The 26,918-nt window shown below is 57.7% G+C and overlaps 3 protein-coding genes across 9 annotated transcripts; 2 read left to right on the forward strand and 1 right to left on the reverse strand.

Moving 5' to 3' along the window:
* SLC7A4 (solute carrier family 7 member 4) lies at positions 1–2,945 on the forward strand. Of its 2 annotated transcripts, XM_004276016.3 has the most exons (4): positions 1–1,252; positions 1,665–2,305; positions 2,561–2,669; positions 2,773–2,945. In XM_004276016.3, exons 1-4 carry the CDS (start codon positions 1–3, stop codon positions 2,943–2,945), a joined length of 2,175 nt encoding a protein of 724 aa, XP_004276064.2. The 2 variants fall into 2 exon arrangements, with proteins under 2 accessions (XP_004276064.2, XP_033295493.1); XM_033439602.2 differs by having other exon boundaries at positions 2,561–2,869.
* A 2,352-nt stretch (positions 2,946–5,297) lies between these two features.
* On the reverse strand, positions 5,298–25,291 carry P2RX6 (purinergic receptor P2X 6). 6 transcript variants are annotated; one of them, XM_004276081.4, is made up of 12 exons: positions 13,719–14,044; positions 12,890–13,040; positions 11,123–11,194; positions 8,198–8,273; positions 7,914–8,007; positions 7,736–7,816; positions 7,517–7,658; positions 7,319–7,428; positions 5,905–5,998; positions 5,771–5,836; positions 5,525–5,602; positions 5,298–5,436 (listed from the first exon to the last, which is right to left on the reverse strand). In XM_004276081.4, exons 1-12 carry the CDS (start codon positions 13,850–13,852, stop codon positions 5,353–5,355), a joined length of 1,182 nt encoding a protein of 393 aa, XP_004276129.1. In that variant the 5' UTR covers positions 13,853–14,044; the 3' UTR covers positions 5,298–5,352. The 6 variants fall into 6 exon arrangements, with proteins under 6 accessions (XP_004276129.1, XP_049553560.1, XP_049553557.1 ...); XM_049697603.1 differs by lacking the exon at positions 5,771–5,836 and having other exon boundaries at positions 13,719–13,953; XM_049697600.1 differs by lacking the exons at positions 5,298–5,436; positions 5,525–5,602; positions 5,771–5,836; positions 5,905–5,998; positions 13,719–14,044 and adding exons at positions 19,024–19,160; positions 23,180–23,258; positions 24,389–24,547; positions 24,710–25,291 and having other exon boundaries at positions 6,955–7,428.
* LRRC74B (leucine rich repeat containing 74B) lies at positions 14,750–26,530 on the forward strand. Its single transcript, XM_012535244.3, is given in 12 exon segments — positions 14,750–14,888; positions 15,480–15,615; positions 16,018–16,154; positions 16,985–17,191; positions 20,320–20,350; positions 20,352–20,428; positions 21,642–21,713; positions 21,716–21,755; positions 22,785–22,857; positions 24,408–24,503; positions 25,210–25,282; positions 25,285–26,530. Coding segments are annotated over 12 exon segments (1,140 nt in total). The 3' UTR covers positions 25,344–26,530.
* The last annotated feature ends 388 nt before the right edge of the window (positions 26,531–26,918 follow it).

Raw genomic sequence — 26,918 nt, forward strand, 5'->3', positions numbered from 1 at the left:
ATGCTCCCTGGGGCTGCCCCCTTCTCACCCTCAGGGTCCACCCCCACCCCCACCAACAGGCCCAGATTCGACTCCACCATGGAGCCCCTGAGGCAGAGAGGGCCTCCCACCCACCCCTGTCCCAGCCCTGCCCTCTGGCAGGCCAGTGTTAAGCGGCTCACTACCCCTGGGTGGGATCAGAGGGAGGACGGAAGGCTGGGCAGCCTGTCACTCCCCTCTGGCCCTGGTAGGTGCCAGCAGCTGGCTTGGTGCTCCTCTCAGCTGCCTGCAATGGCTTCAGGACTGCCCAGCACTGCCGGCCTGGCGCGCTTCTGCCAGAAGCTGAAACGGCTGAAGCCACTGGAGGAGGCCACCATGGAGACATCGCTGCAGCGCTGCCTGTCCGCGCTGGACCTGACCCTGCTGGGAGTGGGGGCCATGGTGGGCTCGGGCCTCTATGTGCTCACCGGTACCGTGGCCAAGGAGATAACCGGCCCGGCCGTGATCGTGTCCTTCACTGTGGCCGCCGTGGCCTCCCTGCTGGCGGCCCTGTGTTACGCTGAGTTTGGGGCACGCGTGCCCCGCACAGGCTCTGCCTACCTGTTCACCTATGTGTCCATGGGCGAGCTGTGGGCCTTCCTCATCGGCTGGAACCTGGTGCTCGAGTACGTCATAGCTGGTGCTGCTGTGGCCCGCGCCTGGAGCGGCTACCTGGACGCCATGTTCGACCACCACATCCGCAACTTCACCGAGGCCCATGTGGGCATCTGGCAGGTGCCCCTCCTGGCCAGATATCCTGACTTCCTGGCTGCCGGCATCCTACTTTTGGCCTCCACCTTCGTCTCCTGCGGAGCCCGTGTCTCCTCCTGGCTCAACCACACCTTATCTGCCATCAGCATGGTCGTCATCCTCTTCATCATCATCCTGGGGTTTGTCCTTGCCCGCTCACACAACTGGGGCAAGGAGGAGGGCGGCTTTGCACCCTTTGGCTTCTCTGGTATCATGTCCGGCACCGCGACCTGCTTCTATGCCTTCGTGGGCTTTGACGTCATTGCCGCCTCTAGTGAGGAGGCCCGGAACCCGAAGCGAGCCGTGCCCCTGGCCATTGCCATCTCGCTTGGCCTCGCAGCCAGCGCCTACATCCTGGTCTCCACGGTGCTCACCCTCATGGTGCCCTGGCACAGCCTGGACCCTAATTCAGCGCTCGCTGACGCCTTCTACCAGCGGGGCTACAGCTGGGCTGGCTACCTTGTGGCGACTGGCTCCATCTGCGGTAAGTGGGGTCCTGCCCTGGCCTCCCGGGGAACACATCTCCAGCTGGGCCTCAGTTTTACCAGTTGTATAATGGACCCGGGAATGGGCTACTTATTAGACTCCACCCAGGCTTGTTGGCAGAGACCTATTCAACCCAGTCCCCGTTGTACATGGGATGTCGGTCTGGGCGTGTGCTTCTGTGTCCTTTCCTGGACAGAGGTACTCAGCCTTCACCAGATTCCCCAGTGGCCTGTGACCTAAACTGAGGTGTCCCACTCCTGGGTTGGGGTAGTGACAATCCTGCACCCTATAGGCACTCAGGCTCACTCTGAGAACCCAGACAGACTCGTGCGCATGCTCCCGAGGTGCCCCAGCCGTGGCCCGTGGGGTGTCTATGTGCCATGCTGACCAGCCCCCGCCCTCTGCTGCAGCCATGACCACTGTCCTGCTCAACGGTCTCTTCTGCCTTCCCCGCATCATCTACGCCATGGCCGTCGACGGGCTATTCTTCCAGGCATTTGCCTACGTGCACCCCCGGACACAGGTGCCTCTGGTAGGCATCCTGGTGTTCGGGGTTCTCACGGTTTTGGTGGCGCTGCTGCTGGACCTCGAGGCATTGGTCCAGTTCCTGTCCATTGGCACACTGCTGGCCTACACCTTCGTGGCCATCAGCATTATCGTGCTGCGATTCCAGAAGGCCCCTCTGTCCAGTTCCCCAAGCCCAGCCAGCCCCCGCCCTGCGGCCAAGGAGTACAATTCCTTCTCAGACCACATAGAGCTGGTGGGCACCGAGCAGGTCCCAGCCCCCGAGCCTGGGCAGCTGCGGCCAGCCCTGAGGCCCTACTTGGGCTTCCTGGATAGGTGCAGCCCTGGAGTGGCCGTGGCTTCAGCGATCTGCGTCCTGGTGGCCTCAGCCATCACCCTGGGCTGTGTGCTGATCTTCGGGGACTCAGCCCTGCACCTCCCTCGCTGGGGCTACATCCTGCTGCTTCTGCTCTGCAGCATCATGTTTCTGCTCAGTCTCCTCGTCCTGGGGGCCCACCAGCAGCAATGCCAGCAGGACACCTTCCAGGTACCTCTCTCCACTCCCAACACCCACTTGCTGTCAGCCCACCAGCTCCCTTCTCCCCCGCATCCTCCGCTGCAGCGGGATGACCACGGCTCACAGGCTGGGGAGGCAGCATGCACATCCACCTGTGTCTGTGAGCGGGCCCTGGTCTCCAGAATCTCCAGAGGCAGAGAAAGGCTCTGAGGCCTCTAGAGCAGTTGGGCCCTGGGCCAGCAGCCTCCCCTGCAGCCCAGCCCAGCCCTACCCTTGCCCCTTCAGATCCCCATGGTGCCCCTGATTCCAGCCCTGAGCATTCTCCTCAACATCTGCCTCATGCTGAAGCTGAGCTACCTGACCTGGGTGCGCTTCTCCATCTGGCTGCTGATCGGTGAGTGGGGGGCCAGGCTGGTGTCCTGGGCCAGCTGCAGGAGGAGGGTGAGGAGGGCGAGCAGGGCTGAGACCTGCCATTCATGCTCGCGCCACCCCTGCAGGACTCTTGGTATATTTCGGCTATGGCATCTGGCACAGCAAGGAGAACCAGCGGGAGCTGCCGGGGCTGACCATCACACGCTATGTGGTTTTCTCTAGCGGCAGCCTGGAGGAGACAGTGCAGGTTGTGCAGTCCCCCAGCCAGGTGCCAGCCCAGGAGCCCAGCAGTCCATGAGAGCTACCTGCCCTCCATCCAAGGCAGCTCTGGTTTGCGGGCCTGCCCACGCTAGGGGGTCCTTCGGACTGTAGTTCAGGGGCTGAGCTTTGAGTCTTTGGAGCCGGTGTGGCCAGCGCTGGTGTGGTGGACTCTTTGTGCAGTGCCTTCCAGTTTATGTCCAACTCCAGCAACCTGGGCAGGTGGGGTAGGGCGGGTGGGGAAGAAGCCCCAGCCTCAGGAATCCATGATAATAACTGCTTAGCCCGCCATGTGGCCTGTGTCGTGTCCATTGTTCTTTGCGGCACTGAGTCCTCACCTGCCCCCAGGAACCACGCGATTGTCCCCAGTGCAAAGCAAAGGTGCAGAAGTTCTGCAAGGGGGAGATGCCAGCCCTGGGACAGCCCTTAGTCGAGGACACTCAGGCCAGTGCCCTCTGCCCTGCTCAGAAGGCACTATACATACACCCATATGCACTAGGTACAAGAGGGGCAGTATCAGGCTCCCCTCCTCTGGGGGATGGGTCCAGACAGAAGTGCCCGGGCCCCAAGGAGGCCACCTAGAAAGGGCAGCAGAGTTCGGGGTCCCCTTGGTTTCTCCAGAGCATGGCATGTGCCTGAGGCCTGCCTAGGGAGGCAGAGGCACACACACAGCTTCAAGCATATATCCACGTGCCCGCGCGGCTACCCTGGGGTGCGCACTGTGTGCGGACTGAGGCAGCAGCTGTTTCCAAGCTCAGACCCTGGTGCTGCTCTCCAGCTGCCCCAGGGGATGCGTGCGCAAGAGCCTGAACCTGCCCCAAGTGCCTTCCAGCCCCCCTGGTCCTTGGGGTGGGGTCCCCAGGCCCACTCTGCACTGCCCACTCGTCTCCCAGGTGATGCTGTGCCCACCACAGGCACCACTAGCTCCTGTCTCTGCCTGTAAGGAGCACGCAGGAAGCTGCTGTCGACAGGCTTTACTCCTGGATCCTGAAGCCATACATCAGCTTTCTTTGGGCCCCATACATGGGACCCCACCCCGGTAAAGATCTCAGGGCCATGTTCTCTCACCCTGACCTTTGTGGCCTGCCTCCCCAGAGACACTGCTCTGGGGATTGCGAGGCAGCAGGGACCCCAAGGCTTTGCTGAGGCTCCAGATGCCAGATGGTTCCAGATGCTAGCCCAGCCTGAACCCCAACCCTGCCCTCCCCAGCTGGCCCATGTCACTGCCCCAGCAAGCGGCCAGCATGCCTAGTCACCGGGCCCCATGAGAAAGCAGCCCCTCGCCTCCCAGGTGGGCACTCCCAAACCCCTGCCGCTCCCCTGGGGCCAAGACAGGGTCAGACCCCTGCAGCCAGTCCCTCCCTCCCAGCTGTAGGCTCCCTGGCGCATGGGGAGTTCTCCAGCAGGCAGGACTCACACCCTGTGAGGACGTCACAGCCAGATCCAGGCCAGCCTGCCGGGGCCTCTGGAATTTGTTTGGGCCATTCCTTCTGGCCACTGGGCTCCACCCGAAGCGAAGGACAGGGCCTCCTTCGAGCAGTTGCCTCGGGCTGGTTCTTAGGTGTGTGACCTTGGGTAGCAGTGAATTCCAGATATACATTCTCCCCACCCCCACAGTTCCAGGAGGTTGAGCTGGGTGTCACCAAGGAGCACACAGACGGTCCCAAAGGACCCAATGACCACCAACTCAGCCTCTCCATCCTCTTCTCCCAATCCCAGCCCTCCACAGTCTGAGGGCTGCCACCGGGAAGGGCTGGTGCATGCGCCATTGCCAGGTCCTAGTGGGTTGGATCATCTGCCTGCCCCAGTCTGAATTCCATGGATGACCCCCCCAAACTGGGTGGGGACAAGCCCCAGGTACCCAGCACCAGAGCAGCAGAGACAGCCAGCCCTCTTGTCAGACCTCTTTCTACCCTGCCCTAGACTACGGCAGCACAGACCCTGGAACGGCGCTGAGAGGGTGGGGGCTCTACCTACAATGGCGGTGCTGCCAGGGGAGAGGGCTAGAGCCTGCACAGCCAGTGGAGGGTCTGTGCTGACCACTGGTGAGTGAGCCGCTGCTGGAAGCCCTGGTGACAGAGCTGGGAGAGAGTTCTCCAGACACAGCTGGAGCCCTTGTGACCAGCGCCCTGGGACATGTTCCGCTGCAGGTCTCTGTGCAATAGTAGCTTCTGCTGCTCCCTGGGCAGTACCCTGCCGAGGCCAGAGTCAGGGTAGGAACAGTGTGCCTGGGAGTTGAAGGATGGAATTCTCCCACTCCCTGCCCTGGTCCTGCTGGGGCTCCATCCATGAGGTTTCCAAGGCAAGGCCCCTCCCTTCCCAGCCCCGACCCCTGACAGCAGGGAACAGGCCTCAGGAATGGGCCAGCAAGCAGGCGCCAGGGCCAAGGCTTTGGTGTCCAGCTCCTGGTAGCAGCCCTGGCCGTTGGGACAGGTGCTGGGGCCCCTCTAAGGAGCCTGGGCAGCCAGATGCAGGGGTGCAGATGCCGGTTTTGTCTGCTCAGGGCTGGCGGTCACCTTTGGAGCTTTTGCCTGCAGATAAGGACAGCAGGTCGGGGCTCAGGCCGACGTTCCCCAGAAGTGTAGCAGAGCCCAGGCGCCAGGCAGGCCAGCAGCTTACCTCCTCATACTTGGTCCTCCAGTAGAAATGAGCTTCTCCATCCACGTACAACAGCAGCAGGTCACACAGGAAAGTGATCTGGGAGAGGCAGGACTGACCTGTGTCCCGGCCCCCAACCCGTCCTCCCGCCACCTCCCCAGACCTCCCCCCAACTAAACCTAACGTCAGGGGGCTCGGCTGTGCCATCGGATGGGCCTGGGCCCACATTCACTGAAGCCAGAGGGAGCACACTTGAGCCAGACTCACCACGCCCAGCCAAGCTGCTCCTGTGCCCAGAGTGATGAGTGTGGGGATGAGCCCGAACTTCCCTGCCTGAGAGAACTGGGTAAGCCTCTAAGCCGTGCCTGTCACCCCCCACCCACCCGCCCCTGCCCACCTACCCGCCCAGTGACGAGGATGTCAAAACGGATCCCGTAGAGCTTTAGCAGACTCCGGACCTCCACACCCGAGGCCTCCCACCAGTGAGTGGCCGTCCTGGGGGCAGGAGAGAGTCTGGTGGCCTGTTCTGCCCGCTTCCCGGCCAGGCTGGCCCTCCCAGGCCTCCATCTTACTCACCCACTGACTCCACAAACCCCCAGCCCTACCCTGAGTCCTGGGTTTTTTGTTGAGGATACAGGGAAAGAGCAAGCAGGACCCGCCTTTCAGGAACTCCCTGCCTGCTGAGGGGATGAGGTAGAGGGGTCTCTAAATAGATGCCTGCAGTGGGGGCAGGGGGAGCTGGGGGGCAGGCCCAGGGCTGTGAGGGTCCAGAGGGGGTAGCTCACTCTCCCCTAGGAACCAGGGAAGGCTTTCTGCAGTGGGGACACGCAGGTTGGTTTTCCAGGGATCAGGAAGGAGTTCTAGACAAAGCAGTACCAGCGAGAGCACAGAACTAAGGGGAGCAGAGCACAGGTTGGGGCCAGCTCCACATAGCTGCAAAGGGCAGGGGAGGTCAGTGAAACCAGTCCAGGCAAGGTCCGCTCGTGTGTGTGTGCACGCAAGTGACGAGGTGACATGAGGTGGCAGAAACATAGGATCCCACTGGGCAGCAGCAGGGGAAGGTCTGCTTGGGAGACTCAAAGGCATGAGAATAAATGCAATGCAAGTTCCTTGAGTACACCCTGGATTGGAAAATAAAAAGATTTTGGACTATTATTGGCACAATTGGGGAAATTTAAATATTAGATTCATTCTGCCAGTGTTAAATTTCTTGAATGTGACAACAGGACAGCGGTCACTTGGGAAAGGTGCTTATTCTCAGGACAGCCTGGGGAGGGGTGAGTGTCTGCTGGACATCTCCTTACTTTCAAATGGTTTGGTCTGAAATCTATCTAAATATATCCAGCTCAGTCTAGAGAGGAGAGAGAAAGCAAACGTGTCAAAATGGTAAAAACAAAAAACAAAAAAAACCCTGGTGAACCCAGATGACAGCTATATGGGTGTTCACGGTACTAATTTTTGAACTTTTCTATAGATTTTTGTAATTTTTTTGATAAAACCTTAAGGGAAAAGTAAAAAAGAAAGCCCCCTGTGCAGTGGAGGGGGGTGCTAGAGGCAGGATGGGGGAGGAGGGGCTGGGGGAGGGGTCCCAGCAGCAGCAGGGGTTTGGGGTGGAGGAGATAGGGCTCAGGAGGGAGGCTGGATGGAGCCTGTGTTGGGGGTCGTGGAGCTGAGACCACCTCCTCCTTCCCCTGGGCCCCCCTCCCACATACAGTGGCCATCCAGAGTTCTGGGAGGGGTGGTCTGTGCCGGCCACCACAGGAGGACAGGCAGACGAGAACCTGGCTCGGAGCAGGTGGGCAGTGGGGGCCGCACCTGAAGTTGTAGCTCCGCTCCTGCAGCTGGAAGGAGTAGTGGGGCCAGCAGTCAGAGGCCCTGGTGTCCAGGTCGCAGTTCCAGTGGACGTGGATGCCCATGGCACCGCCCTGCACACAGCACAGCACTGCTCCACTGGCTTGGGGCCCGGGGCCCTCTCCCAGCCCTCCCGGAACCCTGCCCCCTCCACAGACCCACCAGCAGCGCCAGGTCCTCAAAGACCCCTCCAGCTGCGGCCATGAGGTCCCTGATGCGGAACACAGGGCAGGAGGGGCTGGAGCGCGGGTCGTAGCGGCAGCGCTTGAAATATGTTGGGTCCTGGGTGTCCAAGGCATTGGACCTGAAAGGGGTGGGCCAGGGTCAGGCCAGGCAGGGGACACAGAGGGTCTTCGACCAGCCAGGACCCTCCCACCTTACTTGGAGAAGTTAAACTTGCTGAAGGTGACGGTGTTTTTGATGAACAGCGTGAAGTTCTCGGCCTGGACCAGCAGGGGCTTCCTGTGGGGCAGGGGGCAGGGCGGGCGGGGGGGGGGGGGCGGTGAGTGGCAGGCTCTGTGGTCCTGGGGCAGGGATGGAAGATGCGGGGGAGACTTACACAGGCACAGCACCACTCTCCACTGGGCACCAGCCCCGGATCTCACAGGTCCTGTGGGTCCCGTTGAACACTACGCACTGGCCCGTTTTTATGCCTTGAAAATGCAAGACAAACTCCAGGCCCTCAAATCTCCATGGGGCCTGGGGAGGGGTGGGGAGGGGGCCGTTGACAGAGAGACGCAGAGGCACCATGTGCACTGGTGAGCCACCCAGGGTCCCACCAGGCCCCCGGAGCCCCCACTCCAGTGGAAGCACTGCAAGGTGGGGGTTGGGGGGGCCGGTTACCGTGGCTGTGGGTCCCTGTCTCCCCTTCAGGACAGTCCTGGTCGGCCCAGCAGCTAGCCAGCGGGATGGAGGGGTGCTAGGGGTGAGAGAGCAGACTTGCCAAGGGCCGAGGGATGCCTCCTCCGTGACCTGCCCTGCAGTCCACAGGGACTCGCCCCTCCCTGCCTTAGCCTCTCAGGGATCTCTGAGTTTGGGGGCCCAAGAGAAAGCTGGAGGGTGCAAATGAAAGGGGGGCGCGAACAGCCCTGGCTGGGTAGGGGTGCAATTGCTGTATTCCAAGGCTGAGCAAGACTCCTGCCCTGCTACTTCTGTGGGGGCAGAAGTGGTTCATCCAGGGGGACTGCCCTGGTGGTGCAGTGGATAAGACTGCGCTCCCAATGCAGGGGGCCCAGGTTTGATCCCTGGTCAGGGAACTAGATCCCATATGCCGCAACTAAGAGTTGGAATGCCGCAACTAAGGAGCTGGCGAGCCACAACTAAGGAGACCGCCTGCAGCAACTAAGACCCCACACAACCAAATAAATAAATATTTTTAAAAAAAGAAGTGGTTCATCCAGGCCTAGCTCCTCTGGTCCAATTCAGAGGACAGAACAGGGAAGATGGCAGGACGGTGGGGAAGGTGAGTTCATGCCAGGGTGGAGGTGCTGGGGGCTGACCAAGGGGGCGGCCCTGGTGGGAGGGGCCTGGGAAGTACACAGGCTCCTCCCTTCCCTGCTGGTTCTTCTGTAAAACAGGGACATAGGTGCCTGCACACAGCGACAGAGTTCTGGGGATCAGCCAAGAGGGGAAGGTGGTGAGCTTTCCGGGGGTCCCAGGCCCCGAAAGGAAGGCACAGCCTCACGGACGCAGTTCTGTAGTTCTGTCCCGGCTGAGGCTTGACGCTGCTGCCCAGGGCACCCAGTTCAGGGGCAGCAGGGGGGACACAGCATCTGGTGGTAAGAAGGGCTCAGGGGCTCTGAGCCAAATGTGATTAGAGGGCAGAGGACAGTGTGGAGCCACCTGCTCTGCCTTGCTGTCCCTACCTGTGTCCTGAATCTGCCCCTCTTCTCCACCCTGGCTGGGCCACCATCTCCTTTGTCCAGACCCCATGGTGACCAACATGGGTCCCCATCTCAGTCTCAATCATCCCTCCCAAGGCACAGAAGATGAAGCGCCCCTCCCCTGAGCCCCTCTGCACCCCCCATGCTCCTGTGATCAAGCTCAGCTCCACAGCAGGGCTCTTGGGGCCCTGATATCTTGGGCTCCACCCTTCCCACTCCAGTCCAAACAGGCTCCAACCCCACTGAGCAGCAGGTGACCCCAGAGATGCCTCACCCCATACAGCAGGGGCCTTTCCCCACACAGCCCCCTCTGCCTGGATAGCCTCAAGATCCTGACTGAGTCTCTGAGTCCAGTGGGAAACCCTTGCTGAGGCCCTGAGCTGGCAGAGGAGGCGCCTCCCTGGGGCTCCTAGCTGCAGCCTCTGCCCCCGTCGCAGGACCTGGCATCGTGGCTGGGCTGTCTGTGCAGAAGCTCCTTGGCGTATGCAGGCTGGACTTCTGCAGCCCCGGGGGAGGCTCAGCAGGTTTCTGAAGCTGTAACACTACAGGGAGCACGGTGTGCTGGGAGGGACCAGACGATCAGGACCCTCAGAGGAGCTGCTCTCAGGAAGCCGGGTGGTCAGATCTGGTGGTCAGTTTCATGGGACAAGCCAGAAGCCGGGACACAGGGCAAAGAGGAATCCCATGGATTCCAGAAAATGCAGAACCATGGCCCCAGAAAAATTTCAGGACAGTCCACACTGAACAATAAATAGGCGTCGTCTGAGCATTTGGAAAGGGAAGGACATCATGCGTTTGCCCAGTGCACACACATCACCTCCTCTGAGGATGGGGCCGACCAGGGACATGTGACATCCCCAGCAACTGTGGTGGGACCAACGACCAGGACTTAGGGGCAGGGACCACACAGTTACTCTCCAGCCCAGCAAGCAATTAACTTTTAGCCTCGATTAAAGAAAGATGTCACCATGGAGGTAGGCTTCCAAGGCTATGTCCTGGTTCCTGACTGTTCAAACAAAATCCGCAGCTAGGAAACTGTACACTTAAAAATGGTTAAGATTGTAAATTTTATGTTACATGTATGTTATCACAATTTAAAAAATTGGAAAAAAATCCACAGCTGGAGAGAAGAGTCAGTGGGCTCTGTGACAGAGGCGGGATCCCTGGGACATCCCTAGGCAAGGGGAAAAGGTGAGATTTCAGGGGGAGGATCTGCATTTCTGGATAAGAAATGGATCTGAAGATGGCAGGAGACGGGCTTGACCACAGTTGTAGTGAAAAGTACCCAGAGACCATAAGGGACCCTGAGTGCAGCATAAGCAGGAGTGTGCTGTTTGCGCACAAAAATGGAAGCTGCCCCAGCACACATTAATAGAGGCTGTGCGTAGAAAAGGGCTTGCCTGGTTTTTTTTGTTTCTTTTTGTTTGCACTGGGTCTTCGTTGCTGCGTGCGGGCTTTCTCTAGTTGTGTCGCGCGAGGGCTACTCTTCATTGTGGGGCGCGGGCTTCTCATTGTGGTGGCTTCTCTTGTTGCAGAGCATGGGTTCTAAGCACATGGGCTCCAGCAGTTGTGGTGCGTGGGCTCAGTAGTTGTGGCGCTGGGACTTAGTTGCTCTGCAGCATGTGGGACCAGGGATCGAACCCGTGTCCCCTGCATTGGCAGGCGGATACTTAACCACTGCACCACCAGGGAAGTCCCCCAGCTTGCCTCTTGCTATTATAAGAGCCCACCTGAGCACTGTGCCCCGTTCTGGGTGTTACCCTGACAACCTCCAGAATGCCCAGAGGTGGGACCAGGATGTGGAGGGGCCTGGACACCTCATGGGGGACAGCAGCAGGAGATTCTGGAACTAGGAACCCGCTGGGAAGCCCTCAGGCAGCCTTACCTCTGGGCATCTGCCCTGAACTTGTTCTGGCGTCACAAGGAAATTGGTCACCAAGAAGAACACGTTCTCTCCCTAGAAGACAAGTGTCAGGGTTGGTCTCTGCTCCCCGCTCCCATCGGGAGATGCCAGAAGCCGGCAGCTTGGCTTGTGCGGGAAGGGGCCCTGGCCCCATCGGGTCATCAGCCCTGAGCCCCAGGAAAATGCTCTCCAGTGAGGCAAGGGAGGCAGAGACAGGAGGTTGGCTGGGCTGCTGGCCATTTCTGAGCCCATGTGTGCCTCTCACATTCATTTAGTTGCTCAACCAGAATTTTCCAAGAGCCTCCTGCTTCCAGGCACTGAAGATCCAGGTGGGGAGGTGTGCCCCTCACTGCAGGCATGGCCAGGGGCCAGGGGAGCCGGAGGTAAGCTCTGTTTGGATAAAAGATGACTGGCGCCTCTGTGCTGCACATGAGAGCTCAGCGGGTGTGGGGGATGCACGCCCAGGAAGGGGAGGCGAGGGCTGGGCAAAGGCAGAGGCAGCGGTATGGTGGTAGTCAGGATCTAGAGGGGCTTCATGGCCACCGTCATGAAAGGAAGCCTCCTAAGGGTCAAAGGTAAGGGCTGGCAGACTCAGCCTGGATGCCGCATGGGGACCCACCAGAAGACCTCAGCCATTCAGGGATGGTGTGAGCAGTTGTGAAAGCTGTTAGGAAATGGTATGAACAGGAGGGAGGGACGGTAAGGCATCCAGCAGGTCCAGCCTCGGCACTGGTGGATGTCATTGGATGACAAAAGGCCACACTGGGAGAGGGAGATGATTTCTCTTTGGATGTGGTGGGTGTGCACCCAGGAGGCAGCTGTACTCAGGGCAGGTGGTCACCGGGGTTAGAATTTGGGCACCAGCAGGACAGAGGAGGAAACTAAGGTTGTGGACAATCGGGTGGAGGGAGAAGTTGCCGGAAATGCAGCATGGGAGGGGCAGAGGAGGAGCACTCGACAGCAGTGTTCCAGGTCAGAGAGGAGGCGTCCAGGAAGCTCCAGGTCTCGGCACCCTGCACCCCTCTCACCCCACCCTCAAGCTCAAGCCTTGAGCTCCTAGACACTCCTCTCCTTTCCAGATGCAGACTTTTAATTTATTTTTTTCTTTTCCATTATGGTTTATTACAGGATACTGAATATAGTTCCCTGTGCTATACAGTAGGACCTTGTTGTTTATCCATCCTGTATATAAAAGTTTGCATCTGCTAATTCCAAACTCCCAATCCATCCCTCCCCCACTACCCTCCCCCTTGGCAACCACAAGTCTGTTCTCTATGTTTGTGAGTCTGTTTCTGTTTCATAGATAAGTTCATCTGTGTCATATTTTAGATTCCATATATAAGTGGTATCATATGGCATTTGTCTGTCTCTGCCTGACTTACTTCACTTAGTATGATCCTCTTTAGGTCCATCCATGTACCTGCAAATGGCATTATTTCATTCTTTTTTATGGCTGAGAAATATCCCACTGTATACATGTACCACATCTTCTTTATCTACTCCAGATGCAGACTTTGTAAATGCATCCCTCTGGTCTGGCTTCCCAACACATCACCTCCTCTGCACGGAAACCTCTTACACATCCCTGAAAGCCCTGTCCAGACACCACTCCTCTGTAAGGCCCTTCCCGAGCGTGGCCCTGTGACAGCACCAGCACCCCCTCTGGCATCACATCCCTCTCTTGCACACACTCGGTGCAGGGGTGGTATCAGAGGTGCCAGTACCTGGCAGCAGCACCAAGTCACCCACCTGTGGTGGCTTCATGAAGTCAGCCACATCCCACAGCCGATTCCCCAGCTCCTTGATCTGGGTTACGGAAACCCCTTTGAGTTTGGTGATGACAGAAATCTGGGGGTCCAGGTCCTGCTCCTGGTAGCCTTTTTTGGCGAGGAGGGCCCACCTGAGAAGGAGGCAACAGGTGGTATGGTATGTCCCCGGCACACGGCAGATCTGGGACCACCTGCTCAGTCTCTCCCCCGATACCCTCCAGGCTCCCAGGCCAGCATTCAGGGGCCCCACCTACTCCCCACCTCATTTCCCACACCAAACACCCTGCACAGGCCAGAGGCTCTGGCCATGCATAGGAGAACCAGTACCCTCACCAGGCACCCATGGGCTTGGAGATGCCCACCACCACCTCCTTCACCAGCCAATCCTCTCCCCCTGCCCGGCCTACATCCAGCTTCCTCTTTAAAGACTACCCTGACCCAGCTTAAACTGGTGGTCTCTACTGGGGGCCTTAGTGCTTCAGCTCTCACAAGTGTCAGGGACTACCTCCTGCCGGCCGGGGGCCTCCTGTGCAGGGATGGGGGCCCATCCTGCTCTGTGCCCAAGCCCAACATGGGGCTGGGAACAAGGCACAGGAAAGAATGCAGGTGGGCACCCAAGCACACAACCTGCTCTTACACCCCACTGGCCTCTAGACAGACGGAGAGCCTTCCTTCTGCCCACCTCCTGACCTGCTCCACAACCACCAGCCCAGCCCCTGCAGAGTCAGACCTTCACCCCTCAGCCCAGCAGGACCAGCCTGCTCACAGGACCTCCCTCCGGCTAGCACGCCCAGGAGGCGTTCTCTTACCCCACCACGTAGACCATGACCCCCAGCTGCAGCAACCTCTGCAAGGCGCCCACCCGCCAGTTCCGGGTCCTCACATACTTTTCCGTTTTGTAATCCAGAAGCCCCCAGCCCACCACGGCCCCTGGGGAGACCATGCTCCCAGATCCTGCCGGCGGCTGGGGCGCGTGAGTCAGCACAGCAGCTGCAGCCACAGCTGAATGGGAGGTAAAGCAAGAAGCAGGCGCCAAGCCGGGCCAGGCCAGCAGCTATTAAAGGGACACTCAGGACGGGATTCAGCCTCCACCTCCCAGGCCCAACCCCCAGTTGCCCTGGGCCTCCCATCCGCTTCAGACTCCCTCTGCTGGGCCCCAGACACACAGAGAGGAGCAGTCTCTGTCCACTGCCCTCTGGCCTCACCTCCTTGGGGTGATGACAGGTGGGATAGGTATTGTGAGAGGGCGGCATGGGCCAGCAGGAGCCCAGAGGAAGACAAGGAAAGCTTGCGGAAGAAGCAACCTCTGAACTGACACTTGCAGATCTTAAGTTCAACAAGCAGCATTGGGGAGGAATGTTCTCGGTGGAGGGAGCAACATATGCGACGCTAAAGCGTGTGAGAGCTGGGACCCACAGAATGGGAGCGAGACCCTGGCTCCAGAGAGGAGGTGGCCAGGCCCTGTAAGGTCCCCCAGCCTCCTCTGTGACGCCCCCGAGGAGCTGCCCCACCCCCAGTCTCTGGAGTGGAAAGGGGGCGATGCTGGAGCCGCCTAGGGCGACGGGAAGACAAGCCCGCCACGCGCCAATCGGTCCTGGCTGCGAGCGGGTCAAGGTCAGCCCGGGGCCGCAGCGTTGTCCGCAGCAACCAACAACTCGGGGTCGCCTGGGCAACTGCCGCCCGGGAGGCTCTCTATTGGCTGCAGCGGGCGCCTGTTCGCCATGCATCGCATCCGATAGGTCGATGCACCGGAGGGTCCGCCCACATCCCCTGGCCGCGCTCCCGATGCAGCCCTCGCAGTCCCGGCCTCGGTGTCCGCGAGTGCAGAGTGGAAGTAACCATGAGGGGTCCCTGCGAGGGGCCTGGAGAGAAGGAAGAGCTGGAGGAAGGGGCGGCGGCGGCCGCTGGGCGTCCTGCAGGGGTCCCGGAGGCCCAGAAGGGTTCGGACGCGGATTCGAACTCCGACCAGGAGAAAGAAGGTGCCTACGGGTCGGGGGGCAGGCTGGGGCCAAGTAGGCAGGGGACCCTGTCCAGCAGGAGCGCATCCCTCCGTGGACACCTTCGGGGCAGCCGGCGGCCGCTCCAGCCCTGTGCCATCTCCGCAATGTTCCTGGAGGCATCAGGAGTTCCATGATTAGAACAGGCTTCCAGAATGATGTTAAGATGCAAAAATCCTGCCAAACAGTCTAAGAAGGGCTGTCCCACCCTGACATGGGATCAGGGCTGGGTTTTCCCAACCCTCAGGAGAAACTAAAGTAATGGATGTATAGAACTTAGAATTGCTTCAGCTTCCTTCCCCATAAAATGTTCATAAAGCGTATGTGGTCTGCAATCCAGCGGAAGACACAGCATGCACTTTGGTGTCAGACAGGCAGGGTAGGGCCAGGATCAGCTGCTACAAGCTGCATGACTTTGGGGAAAGGATTTGCATTCTCTGAGCCTCAATGTCCTTGTCTGTATGTGGGGGCAACAGTCCCTACTAGCAGGAGGAAATGCCTCTAGGAGGAAAACAAGGCTGCGTAGTGATGGAGGCAGGGGAGGGGTCCACATCTATCCCTGTCTCCTATCAGGCACCCATAAGCTTGGAGAACTGGGCAAGGACACCCTCTACCTGAGGTCTTGCTGGGCCCACAGCGTCGTGCCTGCTTCCTGCTTTCTGCGCCAAGGGAGCACCCCAGAGCTCAACCTGCAGCACTGTGGCCTGGGGCCCCAGCTACCCCTGGAGGGATCCTGGGGCCAGGCTTGGAGGGCAAGGACCTGGGAGCAGCAGCCATGGGTGTGGTCCCTTCCTGAGCCCATCCACACACTCCCCGGCCTTGCTCTGTACCAGGCATGTCCCATCCCCCACAATGGGTGACAGGTGGGATCGGGGCTATGACAAAGTTCAGTACAAGGGCTGGGGAGCCTGCAAGCAGCCCATAACTTGCTGGAGAGTCAGCGAAGCTCCTGGGTGGAGCCTAGAAGGAGAAGCAGGTGTCCCTGGGCCTGTGGAAAGGGGAGGTCCTTCCAGCTGGAGGGCACTGAGTGGGCTGAGCCCTGCAAACAGAGCCTGGGTACTGGCTAGCTATCTGGGGCCCTCAGCTCTGGGAAGGGCTCAGGCCCCTCTCTGCCCCAGGCTGCCCAGGCTCTGGCTTCTGTGTTGACCTCCAATCCCTACATCAAGCGGCTGGAACTTCAGGACAGTGGGCTCTGTGGGGCCGGCACAGAGGCCCTGGCAGGTGCTCTGCGCAAAAGCAGTATCTGTGGTAGGTGCCGTGCCTGGGACAGGGGGGCAGGCTACCCCCACACCGGGCCTTGTCACCCCCCGACCTGCCGGTGTTGCTGGGGGCAGAGCCTCATCACAGGGTGGGGAGGGTGGGGTGGAGTTAGACCCTCTGTGGTGCACCCAGCGCTGGGCCCCTCCTCTACCCTCTTCTGCTAACCAGCACCCCTGCATACGTCATCCTCCCAGTGCCTGAAGGCAGGTGGGAGAGTGCGGCACAGAGGGTCAGGGGCCGGGCAGTGCGGGAGGCAGGGTGCTGGAGTTTGTCAGGGCTGGATTCAAATGCCGCCTCTGCGGCAGGGTGACCCTGGGCAAGGAGCCAACCTTGCTGAGCCTCAGTTTCCAATCTGTGAAGTGGGCCCAACAATGCCACTTAGACCTTGGGTATGTGGGAAACATATGCTCAGCGGAGTGTCTGCTCACATATGAGCTCCACACACAGCCACCTGGGCTGTCACTGCCAGTCCCCGGAAATGTGGCAGTGGGGGCTTCTGTGGGTGGGCTGTGTTATGCCACACACAAATCATCAGCGGGCTGGCTGCATCTACATCGCAGACGTCCTCCACAGCCCCACAAAGTAGGTGGTTTTAGCCTCTTGACAAAACTCGTGGAGACATGGAGTGGGGGTTGAGGTCTGGGAAGCTGCCTGGGGCCGGAGGGGACCCAGCTGATGGGTGGCAGACTCACCATCCACCCCTGGACAGTCTGACTGCAAGGCCCCTCCTGCTGTGTCAGGCCTGGAAGGTGTGCGGGAGGGAGGAGGGTGATGCCTGGCTTTGGATCCCACCACTAAGGAGTGGTGCTGGCCCCCAGATGTGGACCTGTCGGAGAACCAGCTGGGAGCGGTGGGATCCTGGGCTGTCTGTGCCGCCCTGGCGGTGAACCCGGCTGTGCAGAAGGCACAGCTGGCAGGGAATGGCCTGGAGGAGCAGGTGGCCCAGTACCTTGCTGAACTCCTGCTGGCCCACACAGGCCTGAAACCCCTGGACCTGAGCTATAACCAGCTGAATGACCAAGCAGGTAACATCCGGCCACTGGCCAGGGAGACCATGGTGGCACTCATGACCATCTTCCTGGGGCAGGGTGGGTGGAGTAGGCAGGACCACTCTGAGCATCCATGCTGTGGATCCTGCTCCCCCCCCATCCCCGTACAGAACTCTCGGCCCATTCCCCGAATGTCTTACTGCCCACCACTGCATATGCTGGGTGCTGACAGCCACTAGGGATCCAGCCATGAAGTATACTAAGTCCCTGCCCTCAAGGAACACACATTAACAAGATAACTCTCCATAATTATTGTGTTACAAAAGAAACAAACAGGGCTTGATTCTAGAGACGAATGTGGAGCCCCTCCCCGCTTTAGAGAGCTGACCACTCGGGAGGACTCTGTAAGGAGGAGATGTTTAAGCTGAAATGTGCAATGGGGGAGGAATCAGACATGGCAAGACCAGAGGGAGAGTATTTCAAGATGAGGAACTATTTCCCAGGCACACAGACACCAGTGTGACTGGGCTACTATGCCAGGAGAGAGGGTCCAGCTGTGGGATGGAGAGACAGCAGGGCCGCAGAACTACAAATCATGGCAAAAGGCATGAGGATTTCATTCCGAGTGCTGTGGAAGACATCAGTGGGATTCCTTGATCTTACCACTTTTGTTCATGCCCCAGGGCCTTTGCATGGGCTGGCTGCTTCGCCAGGAACATGCAGTTCTACCTGCCTGTCCTCAACCACCCCAATTGATTTTAAGAATCACCTGGGACCCTGGGCTAGGAATACAGATTCCGTGGCCCTGGGCCTCCTGAACCTCTGTATCCTCTTGGGGGAGATGTGGGTGCATCTGCATTTTAACAGGAGCCCCAGGAGATTTGTCTGATCCCGAAAGTTCGGGGATCACTGTTCTGACTGCTTAGTGTGAGTGGGGGTGGCGCCAGCCTTGGCTTGGGCGAATCAGCCCTAGAGTTTAACCGCCAGAGAGACAGTCTGCCTTCTAAGAAAACTGTTGTGAAATCAGTGAAATTAAAAGAGAAACTCTCAGGCTTCCCTGGTGGCGCAGTGGTTGAGAGTCCGCCTGCCGATGCAGGAGACATGGGTTCATGCCCCGGTCCGGGAAGATCCCATATGCCGCGGAGCGGCTGGGCCTGTGAGCCATGGCCGCTGAGCCTGCACGTCCGGAGCCTGTGCTCCGCGATGGGAGAGGCCACAGCAGTGAGAGGCCTGCGTACTGCAAAAAAAAAAAAGAGAGAAACTCTCCCTGGTGGTTCAGTGGTTAAGAATCCGCATGCCAATGCAGGGGACACGGGTTTGAGCCCTGGTCCAGGAAGATCCCACGTGCCGCGGAGCAACTAAGCCCGTGTGCCACAACTACTGAGCCTGTGCTCTAGAGCCTGTGAGCCACAACTACTGAGCCCACTTGCCACAACTACTGAAGCCCACGTGCCTAGAGCCCGTGCTCTGCAACAAGAGAAGCCACCGCAATGAGAAGCCTGCGCACTGCAAGGAAGAGTAGCCCCCACTCGCCACAACTACAGAAAGTCTGCATGAAGCAACGAAGACCCAACACAGCCACAAAAAAAAAAAAAAAAAAGGTAACTATAAAAACATTAGTTCAAAAAAAAAAAAAGAGAAGCTCATTTAAGACTTTCAACAAAGTAAGGGTAAGCGTCCCTCTGGGCCTGCACGGTCAGAGCGTTAGCACAGGAGAGGCAGTGAGGATGGAGGGGCTGGAAGGCAAGGCCCCACAAAGGCTGCACAGCAGGGATGGGCTGTTTCCCCAAGTGGAGATCTGTGGGTGGGACAGACTCCCTTAGGGGTCTCAGTCTCCCCACCTGACCCAAGGCAAGGGTGGCACCTACCTCATGGGTTGGCTGCAGGGGTCATGAAGAACAAGCATTGGAACTACAGGAGGCCGATTCATGCGTATAGAACTTTCTCACCCTCCAGCTCTTCAGCAGTGGCGGACCACCGCCCTCCTCTCCCAGCCCTGGAGTGTCTGAGGAAGAGCAATGTACATGTCTGAGAACCTGCGGGTGTCATATCCAGGGCTGGATGCAGGGTGTGAGCCCCCTTCTCTGGGAGGTTCCCTGGGAGGCAGCCCAGGGAGTCCTCACTGTCCTGCAGGGAGCTCTCCTAGGTGCTAACACTTATGTGGAACTGGCGGCTGAGCCCTCTGCTCTGGGCATTTCTTCAAACCAGCCTGTGCTGGGTGCCGGCACCATGGACAGGGCTCAGATTCAGATCCCTCGAGGGGCTCCCAGGTGTGTGGGAGAGACGGGCCAGGCAGAGAGGTCTAACAGCCAGAGCCTGGAAGGATGGAAGCACAGTGGACATGGGGTCCACAGTGGCCCGGCCCAGCCTGGCGGAACAGGCAAGGCTTCCTGGGTGAGGATGAGGAGCTCTTATCCAGGTGAAGAAAGGGATCAGCAGGTCCACACAGGGGGCAGCTGGAGGCTGAGAACTGGGACCAGGTCAGACCAGCTAAGTGTTGACAGAGTGGAAAGCAGGGTGGGTGGGTAGGACTTCTGCCCATTTTATGTGTAAAATCTCTCTCAGCTTTCTTACCCACCCAGCCCTGCTCTTTCCTTTTCTACACCACTGCCTCCTCACTGCCACAGCTGTGCTGGCCCTGTCACCTCTTGTGTAGACAGTGGCACAAGCCATCCAACTGGTCCCCTGGCCTCTTGTCTCCGCCCCCTCCCACCCACCTTCTCACTTCTTAACGCATCTCTCGAGTGCCCGTCACTCCCACCTTCCTCCACTGGCTTGCCTGGCCAGCCCAGCGCCAGGCCAGTGTGCATTTCCACAAGCACATCCGCTCCTCCCCAGATCCACTCTCCACGGTGCCTGCCCACGTGCACAGTGTGTCCCTCAATCTTCAAGGTTCTCTCTGCTTTCTTGACCCCCTAGGCAGGGTTGGCCCCCACTCTGTCCCCACACCTCCCTGTTGCGGTCTGTAATAGCTAACATCCCATTAACTTATATTTATAGCTTCTCCAATAAATGTGAATTCCTTGAGGGCAGGGCAGGCCCACGTGGGGTTCAACGCCCTGACGCTGGTGCGCAGCAGAGACCCCAGCCCACAGCGGGCATCGGTATCACTTTTTGAAGGAATGAACAGAGTGAATAAAAAGTCTGTCTTGGTGTTTCTGAAGGGGAGATGCTTGGACCAGCCCTGGCAGAAAACAGGACTCACTGAGCTTAACATAAGCTGGAATCACCTGCGAGGCCCAGGAACTGTAGCCTTCGCCAGGGGACTAGAGGTATGAGGTCTCGCCCAGTAAGCCCCTCCGGCCTGTCCTTTGGGGGCAGGTCTCCCAGACGCCAGCCCCCCATCTTTCGCAGCTCTTCAGAAATGAGTCTTGGATCTTTTCAGCAGAGCTCAGAGAATGTGTTTTGTTTTGTTTTGTTTTGCGGTACGCGGGCCTCTCCCTGCTCTGGCCTTTCCTGTTGCGGAGCACAGGCTCCGGACACGCAGGCCCAGCGGCCATGGCTCACGGGCCCAGCCGCTCCGCGGCATGTGGGATCCTCCCGGACCAGGGCACGAACCCGTGTCCCCTGCATCGGCAGGCAGACTCTCAACCACTGCGCCACCAGGGAAGCCCTCAAAGAATGTTTTTTCAGGTGATTTTCATTTTCCTGGCTCTACTTAAGGACGACAACATGTGGTCTCCCTGTGCCCACTCTCATGTCACTAAGTGAGGTGTCCACAGCTGAATGTCGCACACCTTCTGAGACATCACATACAGGCGGCTGGTGGGGACACTATGCAGTCCAGTGACACATGCTCACCGCTGGGCAGATGCAGATGCTTCCCTGAGATGACAGCCTTGCGCCCTGGGATCCCAGCACACACTCTCAAACACCCTGCCTGCTCCCTTGGGTCTTGTGGTTCGTAGGCCTTGGAAGTGGGCAGCACAGGCGCCTGTGATGCTTCTGGTGGCGGCTGCCTCTGTGGGATCCTCCTCAGGGAACAGCAGCCACTGCCTTGCCCTCTGACAGGGCTGACCTGGGGTCCTGCCCCACAGGTGACAGATCAGGCTTTGTGTCCCCAGGGCACCCACGAGCTCCCACCCTCCTCCCCATCACATTTCCCTGGGTATGTTTCATCCAATAGCCCTTCACTAGGGTGCCCTCTGGGCCCTGGGCTGCACTGTGCTTTGGGGGCCCTGCCCTTGAGAGGTCCCCACTCGGGGCGGGGGGAGCTTGATCACTGTGTCTCTGGGGCCTGCTGCCCAAGGAAGATGGCCCAGTCCTGAGGCTCATTCGCATCCACACCCACCCTCTGTGCTTGCTTCTGGTCTTTCCACTCTGCCAGTCACCATCGTCCAAGCCCCAGGGCTCTCTTCTGGAACCTCTGTGGTCTTCTGCTCTCTGTCCACGCTCTTTGCTCCTCGGGCCTCCTGGGCTCGGAGGCTGGGGACTGGCTTCCTCCACCTTCACATGTGGTCCCATGGGGTTGCTGCTTTGCGTCCGTCAAACATCTTCCCGAAGGTCTTGGACATCTTGTATAATGGCTGTGGGGATCCGGGAGCCTCCGTGCTGGGGGAGGGCTCAAGACCAACAACATGTTGGAGGAGGTCTACATGAGGTGAGAGCACGGGGTGCCCCGCCCCTGCCTCCAAGCCCACGGCCACACAGGGACTGGGGCTCATCTTGCTGCTGTTTACCACTTCGTGCCCAAACCTGCCACACGCACTCATGGTGGGGCCGCAGCCACAGCCCAGCTCCATCCTTCTCACTCAAGTTCCTCCTTTGTAATTGGGACTCATAACGTGTACTGCGAGGCCAGGGGCTGGGAAGTGCAAACGCGTAAGGCATCTTCAGCAGAGCCTGGTGCGGGGGTGGGTGGGGTGTGTGCTCCACACGAGTTTTCCTCCATTTCAGGAGGAGTGGTCTTCTCTGCCCAGCACACGGCTGCTGAGGGGGCCTGCCATGGGTGGGCTGCTCCTCCAGGCCCTGGCAGGGTCCCAGGCCTCTTGGGAAAACCAGAGCGGGAGCCACAGCCCAGAGGGAACGGAAGAGGCCAGACAGGTCATGGGCTACTGCGGCTGAGTCTCACACCAGGGCTGCCAGAATGAGCTGGGCCTGCCTGCCATTGGCAGGGACATGTGCTCCATCCTGCCCACTTTTCCTCCTTATGGAAGGAGCCATGGTCAGAGGAGAGATGCTGAAATTCAAGGTCAAGCTGGGGTCTAAGTTAGAGGGACATGGGGCTGACTGTGGAGACAGAGTGGCCGGGAGCAGTGCTGAGGCCTGGAGTTTGTGCCCATCAGGAGTAGGAAGAGGTGGGGAGGGAGCTGGGTGGCTGTCATGGGGATAGGAACGGGGTGCCAGCTGGGGCAGGATGCGTGGGAGCACCTGCTGAGTGCTGAGGGCCAGGGAGCAGCAGCTGGTGCAGGAGGTGGGGGGAATAACACTCTAGGTGTGTTTGCTGGGCAATCTTGAACACCAAAGCCTCTGATGAAGCTTTTACACACTGACCTGCCCAGGGCCCCTGGCGTGTTCATGAAGCTGGACCTGGGGGCTGCACCAGCAGCTCCAGCCAAGACCCTGGGGGCAACCTGGCTCTGCACAGTTGTTTGCAAGGCAGTACCATGCACATGCCTTTCTGTTGCAGCAACAACCGCATCTCTGCAGTGGGAGCCCTGAGCCTGGGCCTGCAGGTCAACCAGACACTGAGGATTCCTGCTGTGAGTGCTAGCCTGATGGGGAAGGCCCCGGCACAGACCTGCCTGTGCCTGTCCACACAGACCCTTCCCCCACTACATCTCCTCACCCCAGTGGCAGTGGGTACATGGGTCCCAGAGCCCAGGTGGTGTAGGGGGCCCCCTGGCTTCCTCATGTGACCACTTCTTCCCCTTATCATTCACTCACCCATCTCTGGCTTGACCCAAGAACTCCTTCAGACTCCTCCCCCTCCATCCTTCCCTCTCAGCTGCCCCTCCCCCTCAGCCCACTGGAGTTGTGCTCTGCTGAAGATGGCCAGGGCCACCTGGCTTCCCCTCACCTTACCCTGCTCTTCCCCTGGCCTTGCTGGAACCCAGGGGCCATCCAGGTATTCTGTCTCCAGTGGGGAGTGTGTGGCTGATCACTGAGAGCAGAGAACAGAGAAGGGAGGGAGGAGTAGGCCCACAAAGACCACTGTACCAGCAGCTCTGGGGGCATCCAGCCCTGCATGGCCCTCAGCTGGCACAGGAGCCCCCAGCAGCACCCCCTTCCCCAGCCTGAGGCTCACTCCTCTCCTAGCTCCGGCTGAAACCCAGACCTCTCTCTAAGCTCTGGGTCCCCATTTCCAGCCACCTGCTGGACCATCCCCCAGATGGGAATAGGCACGTTGGATTCTGGGAGTCGAACCTGAACGTGTCGTCCCCCTGAAGGGCTGCCTCTAGGTGGGGGTTCCTTCCCACTGAGTCAGAAGCTGGGGGCTCGGCACAGACCTGCCTGGGGTCCAGTGCTGAACCCTCCCTTTCCACATCTTCCCTCCATCTCACCTTCTGAAGAACAGTGTGGGGAGGTGGGGGGAACGGGGCTGCCTGCTTCTCCTTCTCACCTCCTCCTGTTCACTGTCTTGGCCCTTCCTTCCCACCTGCTTCCAGGTGATCTTTCTACACCAGAAACATGCCCCTGCTTTAAATCTGTTGGGCACTCCCCTCTGGACAAATCCAAGCTTAGCGTGTCATTCACAGCATGTGGGCTCTGGGCTCTGCCAGCAGACCCCCCACCCCCCACCTTGAGGCACATCATTCTCAGCCCAAGCTGCTTGCAATTCTCCTACCACACAGTGCAATTTCTCAGCCCTGCTTTGATCCTGAAGCTCTTCTTACTGAAATGCCCAGCTCCACCCACCACACCTGTAAAGCTCAGCTCAGGGGTTTTATCCCCTGCCCACCCTTTACCTCCCAGGGAGGGTTGGTGCACCCGGTCTCATGGCACTCTTCACATTATACTTTTATGTTTCCTTTCCTCTCCTCCCTGTACCGGTGAGCTCTTTAAGGGCGGGGTGTGTCTTGTGTGTCTATGTCTTTGGCTCCCAGCACAGAGTGGGTGAAGGGTGGGGGCTCAGTCAGTGTCCACTCCCTTCCTTTCTTCCCTGACTCCAGTCTCACCAAGGGCATCATGTCTGAGGGAGGTGCCTTCTGAGCTGAGGGAGCAGGGCCGCCCAGAGCCACATCAACAAAGATGAGGGACCCCTCCCGCCTCCCTGGGCTCATCGTCTCTCACCTGTGTGTGTGTTTCTCAGGTGTCCAGGAATCCCATGCGAAGTGAAGGCTGCTTTGGTGTTCTCAGGTCTGTCCAGGCTAATCCACTGTCTGCCCTAGAGCTGCTGGATTTTTCTGTAAGAACTTCTCATAAAACTCATCTCGGATCCTCCCAACAGCCCTAGGAGGTATAATTTTCCCCATTTTAGAGGAAAAAAAGTGGGGATTAGAGAAAGAGTGCCCAGGGCAGATACATGGTGTGGCCACATCCAAGTTCAACCTGGGTCATGCCGCCACTCGGACTTGCCTCCCACCCCCGTGTGGGGTATCACGGTGGTCTCACCTCAGACCCGCCTGGGTTCTTCATTGGCCGAGAGAGAATAGGTGGCTTGGGGGGCACAACGCTCACTGCTCACCAATGTTTGGATTTGCAGGTTCAGCTCTTGCAAGGTGGCCCCTCTCCCTGTCCAGTACTGGCTGCAGGTGCTGGAAGATTCACTTGGGGAACTGCACAGGAGATGAGAACCCCTTTTCACTCAATTTTGCCTTTTTAATATAGAAAAAATGTCACTCTTTTCTAAGGTGGTTAAACATTAAGGAGAGAATCCCCAAATACAAATTATGAAAAGAGTCTAGTCACAAATCACTGCTTATTCTACCTCTGATTTTTTTCAACCCAGGCCTGAGTCAAAGCCTTTCCAGAGATGTGTTTACAGCTTCAATCCTTCAGGCTTGGGACAACTAATGCCCTAATAAGCTTCTTTGATACCTTGGGTACATAAGTAAAACAGTCAAGTTCTCAGAAAGTGATAACGCACAGCCTTGTAATGGGTTTCTCCTCAGGATATCCATGTGAACAGAGAGTTTGATGACCTCACCAGCTCAGTGAAGGTCATTCTTCCAGGGCTTTACATAAAGCTGCCCACAGAGTGGAGTACAAAAAAGAATTCCTGCCCGTCTTCAGACCGTCTCAATGACTATGTTGTATGGTTTCTTCATCTCTCCCATTGGCCACTTCAACTTTGAGATGCCTTTCAACACATGAGTCTGCACCAAGTCCCCAGGTCAACTGGGTGGCAAGTCCTACAGAGCCGGCCTTCATAGTGACTCAGACACTGGTACTAATCGGGGCCTTCCTTTGCTCTCACTCATTCGTGTAACACGAACTTGTATTATATGTTGCACACTGAGCTGGGCATGGGGTCAAAGATGCCCAAACAAGACCCTGCCCTGGAGACCTTTGGACACAATTAAAATATAAGGTGGTCTGCAACTGGCATTCTCAAAGTCAACTTGGGAGAAGGCAAATGGACACAGCTTTTTTGGAAGGCAATTCATCATCATGCACCAAGAGCCTTAAAATTGCCTGTCCTGCGATCCAAAGTTCTGACTAATCTGCTCCACAGAAATCACCAGAGATGCATGGAAAACCGGATGCCCAAAGATGCACATGCAAATGCTGTTTATGGTATGAAAATTGAAAATAATCTAAATGCCCAATAACAGGGGATTGGTTTACTACAATTTGGAATTCTGTAAACATTAAAAGTCAAGTGTTCGAAGAACATTTAACAGTTTGTGAAAATGCACATGATTGATGTTAAGTGAGAAAATCAGGATAAAAAAATCACATGGTTTGTCTGGCAGCTCCTCAAAAGGTTAAACATGGAGTTGACCATATGACCCAGCAATTCCACTTCTAGAGAAATGAAAACACACAAAACATCTGAACCATCTGAACACAGATGTTCATAGCAGCATTGCTCATAATATTCACAAAATGCAAATACCCACCAACTGATGAGTGGATAAACAAAATGTGGTATACCTATACAATGGAGTATTATTTGGCAATAAAAAGGGATGAAATCTGGGGTGATGGAAGTGTTCTAAAATTGATTAAGGTAATGGTTGCACAACTCCATTGACATACTAAAAGTATTTGAATTGTATACTTTAAACACGTGAATGGTATGGTATATGAACTGTGGCTCATAAAGTTGTTTAAGAGAAAAAGGAATGAGGGACTTCCCTGGCGGTCCAGTAGTTAAGACTCCAAGCTCCCAATGTAGGGGGCCCAGGTTCGATCCCTGGTTGGGGAACTAAAATCCTACATGCCGCATGGTGCCACCTGAAAAAAAAAAAAAAAAAACAGAGAGAAAAAGTAATGAAGTCCTGACACATGTGACAACATGGATGAACCTTGGAAACATTACCCTAAGTGAAAGAAGTTAATCATAAAAGACCACATACTGTACTTCATTCATATGAAACGTCCAGAATAGACAAATATACAGAGACAGAAAGAAAATGATAGGTTGCCTAGGGCTGGCAGAGGGGAGGAACTGGGGACTGACAGCTAAAGGGTATGGGTTTCTTTGGGGGATAAAAATGTTCTAAAACTGATAGTGGTGGTGGTTGCACAACTCTGTGAATATACAAAAAAACCATTGAATTGTGTACCACTTTAAATGGGTGATGTCTGATATGTGGATTATATCTCAGGAAAGCTATTAGTAAATAAATAAATACATAAAACCATGTTGTTTGGC

This window comes from Orcinus orca, chromosome 15, assembly GCF_937001465.1.
Source record: "Orcinus orca chromosome 15, mOrcOrc1.1, whole genome shotgun sequence".
NCBI lineage: Eukaryota > Metazoa > Chordata > Mammalia > Artiodactyla > Delphinidae > Orcinus > Orcinus orca.